At 33.4% G+C, this 4,260-nt stretch overlaps 1 protein-coding gene across 12 annotated transcripts in view; it reads left to right on the top strand.

Annotated features, from left to right (window-relative positions):
* Nucleotides 1–4,260, top strand: part of SLC39A12 (solute carrier family 39 member 12) — a 72,388-nt gene that overhangs the window by 15,922 nt on the left and 52,206 nt on the right. For all 12 annotated transcript variants that reach the window (XM_019662950.1, XM_019662949.1, XM_019662947.1 and 9 more), the window contains one exon: nucleotides 679–886. In XM_019662950.1, coding sequence (XP_019518495.1) covers nucleotides 679–886 — 208 coding nt within the window. The remainder of the gene's footprint in view (nucleotides 1–678; nucleotides 887–4,260) is intronic.

Here is a 4,260-nt window from a genome sequence, read left to right as displayed (position 1 = left end):
GTCTGGCACATAGTAGGCACTCAATAAATATTTAAATAAATGGTAATAGTAGTGGGATGTAAGGCAAGATTCTAGCCTTTTTGATGCCGCTAATTTAATTGAGGAACATTGATGTACACATGAAAAGATCCGATGTCATATGTCCTATGTACTATGGGAGTTCAAAGAAGACAGTCACTATGCTAGCTTTGATTTACAATCAGTACATAATGAACTTGAGACGAAAGGCAGGCGTGAAAGGAGAGGTTCTCTGTGATGATTCAAGGCAGCAGAGCCAGTGTGAAGTCAAGGTCAGGAATATAGATTTGAAAGTTATTACACTGCAGGCTGTACTTGAAGCTAGAAAGAAACAGTTCACCATATGAAAGGATGTAAATGGTAAGAATGAGAGATCTCCTTGGAGAAAACACATCTTTAAGGGAGAAATGAGAAGGTTAGATAAATGAGTACCAGTGGGATCGGAGTTAGAAAATTCAGTGTTGTGGCAGATAAAAGAAACAAGTATTTTCCCAATAAAGTTATATCTCAGACTAGAGAATGCTGATAGCCATCTTCCCACAATTTAATCTTCTTTTAGATGAAGAAATATTCCTTGTCTTTGGAGAAAATCCTAGAGATGTTTTAATCAAAATGACTTCAGAGGTTAAAATTTTCTTCTTCCTCTGTATCTGTTTTCAGTGTATGGAAACCAAAATGCTGCAGAAAAAGTCTGGGATCCTGAGCAGTGATGGTGCTGATGAAAATACACTTCCTCAGTTGGCGGCAACAATCATTGCTTTGTCCCTCCAAGGTGTTTGTCTGGGGCAAAGAAACTTGCCTTCCCCAGGCTATTTTACAGAATATATTTTCAGTTCTTTGAATAGTACGAGTACTCTCCATCTGTCAGGTAAGGATGTTTTTCTTGAATTTAACCTCCAAGCTACACCTATTAAATAAATTGTGCTGAAAAGAAAGACTGACACTTTTCGACGACTAAATTTGTTCGGGTACGTTTTAAACACCATTTTACCTTAGCGTGTAGCAAGACAGCTCGGGTGGCCTTTTCAAGGCAAACATACTATGATGGTATTTATGTGGTGCTGAGGCAAAAATATGGGCTCAGCCCATTTCAGTGGTGATGATGAAATTATGGGTGGCAAGCCAAAAGGAGAGTTTTTTAGGACCTGCCATGAGTACTAACTGAACACTTTCCTATTGGTACATAGTGCTGAGCCAGGGGTGGCAAAATATTGTGTAGATTGATGAAATAGTATACCTAATGGTGCAAGAGACTTGGTAGCAATTTGCTTGGAACCTTAAAAGTATAAGTCATTTAATTTTGAATAAAAGTAATATAAAATACCTGTTTTGGCTACATTCATGATTGCCAGCTTTTGTGGGGGTGAAATGACAGGAATGGAATCAAAATATTTGCTCTGCACATTTCTATGTTCTTGACAAGACATTAAAAGTGAAATGACTTATTTTTTTAAACCTGCATCAAAATGCTGAACTTTGTATACCAAGGGGTCCTGGTTTGTTATAGAATAGCTGGTGCTGTTGCCAACACACTAACTCTTGGGAAGTTACAACATAGAGGTACATATGAATTTACCAAGGAACCAAGAACATCCTTATGGTCTGGATAAATCTCCCAACTCTCAAAGAAGGGATCAAGAGGGGCAAGCCATACAATTCAGTGTTGAACTTTCTCTGACTCATTTGTATAGCAAATTGAATGACAGATGTGTTTTTCTATAATTCATTTGCATTTTCTGTTAAGATGAAAGTTGAAATACAATTAAACCATGTTACTTGCTTGTCATAGTTAGGAAATAATTTTTTAATATTTATGTAAACAAATTAATCAAACTTTTTTCTTATTGCTTTTGGATTTTGGGTTACAGTTAAGAAAGCTTCCCACATTCCCAGGTTATAGAGGAATTCACCCATGCTTTCTTCTAGTACTTGTATGTTTGTATTTCTGACCCACTTTGGATTCTGGTGTATGTTGTGACGAATAGGTCCAGGTTATTTTTATTATGTGACTATCCAGTTTTCCTTGTACCTCTTATTTTACATGCAGTGAAAAATATTTCCCCACTGATTTGAGATGCAACTTTTATATAACACAGTAATAATGCAGTCAGACCGATTTCTGTTTACATTTTGTTCTCTTGTCTCACTTTATTCAGGTGGCAGTACCATACTGTTTTCCTTATAGTGGCTTTATAGTATATTTTAATATCTGGTCGAATTAGTCTTCTTCAATGCTCTTCTTTACTAGGTATTTCTGGCTTGTTTATGCTTCATAACAAATATTTTCAAACTGTCAAGCTGTGGGATAAAACCTTGTGATAGCAAAAGAGAAAAAAAATTATAAAGTAACTTAGGAAGAAATGACATTCATAAGAGGTTGCATCTTTTTATCCAGGAACATAATATGTCTTTCCATTTATTCATGTCTACATGTGTGTTTTGTGGAGTGTTTTATTACTTTCCTCACATGGGCTTTAGACATTTTCTGCTACATTTATACCTATGCATTTAACTTTCATTTTTGGCTCCATTAAATAAGGTCCTGTCTTTCATTATATCTTCTAAATGGTTTCTGTTTGTGTTTATGAAAATTACTGATTTTTGCAGATTAATTAATTTTATAACCTGTTCCATGATTACAATTTTTACTTAATTTTTGCATTAATTTAGTTTAGATTTTTCAGATATATAGTAGCATCTCCAAATAGACATAGTTTTGCCTCTTACTTTCCAATTATTGTGTCTCTATTTGCTTTCTTATCTAATTACATTGGTTAATAATCTCATAATAATGATAAATGGTATGGCAGAGTGTCTGCATTCTCATCATGTTTCTGACTTTGAAAGAAAGGTTTGTGTTTTCTCATTGAGTTTAGAGAACAAATGGGGAAAAAAACATTTAGAGTATTTTATTTATTTATTTTTTATTATTAGCTTCAGGTGTACAGAACAATGCAATAGTTATCCTTTTAGAGTCTTTTACATTAATCTACATATTCACATTTCCAGTGCTCTTCATTTTTTCCTGTAGTCTCAATTTACCATTTGGGTCATTTCTTTTCAGTCAAAAGACCTTCATTTAGCGCTTCTTGCAAGGCACTGCTGATTGTTTATTTGAGGTTGATTTTATTTTACATTCATTTTTAAAGTATTGTTTTGCTGGATATATCAATTGATTGTTTTTTCTTTCAGTGCTTTGACTATATCATTCCACTACTTTCTGGCCTCTACTGTTCACATGGGAACGGCTATTAATTGTATTGGTGTTCCCTTGTATGTGACGAATCATTCTTCTGTTGCTGATATTCAAGATTTATCTTTGTCTTTAACTATCAACAGTTTGACTATAATGGATCTGGGTGTGGGGTTTTTTTTGTATTTATCTTCCTTGATGTCCGATGAACTTGTTAAACATGTAGATTAAGGTTTTACATCAAAATTGAAAAGCTTTTAGTCATTTTTTCTAATATTTTTATGTACTTCCTTCTCCTCTCCTGTGACTACCATTATAGATATGTTGGTATACTTGCTGTTGTCCCACAAATCACTGAGACTTGTTCTTTTTTAAAAATCATTTTTTTCTCTGTTCTCTGTATTAAATTACTTCTATTAGTTTATCTTCATGTTCAATGATTCTTTCTTCCACCATTTAAAATATGCTGTTGGACTACTCCAGCAATTTTTTCATTTTTACTGTAATCTTCCACTCTAGAATTTCCATTTGGCCTTTTATATAATTTTTATGTCCTTATTGAAATTTTCTATTTGTTGACTTATTGTTGTCACAACTTCACTTAATTCTTTAAATATGATTACCGTTAGTTCCTTGAGCATACTTATGATAGCTGCTTTGAAGTTTTTGCTAAATTCAACATCTGGGAACACTGGGAGACATATGCATTGACTGCTTTTTTCCCCTGACTCTGGGTCACACATTTTCATTTCTTTGCAAGTCTCTTAATTTTCTGTTGAAAACTAGTCATTTAAAATAAAATATTATAGTAACTCTAATTTGTAATTTTTCCTGTCACTGATGGTAACACTTAGGAAAAGACCAGAGATATTTTATTCATAAGTAAGAAGATGGATAAATTCAAAGAATTCACCATTATATTTGATTATTCTTTGTATTAATCAATTTTTAAAAACCTAGAGCTGTTCCAAGGGAAACTAAACTGCAATCTATGAACTGACAACCATACCACAGTAGCATTAGAAAACAAGTTCTATTCTTTTTTTTTT

This window comes from Hipposideros armiger, unplaced genomic scaffold, assembly GCF_001890085.2.
Source record: "Hipposideros armiger isolate ML-2016 unplaced genomic scaffold, ASM189008v1 scaffold_383, whole genome shotgun sequence".
NCBI lineage: Eukaryota > Metazoa > Chordata > Mammalia > Chiroptera > Hipposideridae > Hipposideros > Hipposideros armiger.
This window is presented reverse-complemented; position numbering and strand designations above follow the sequence as displayed.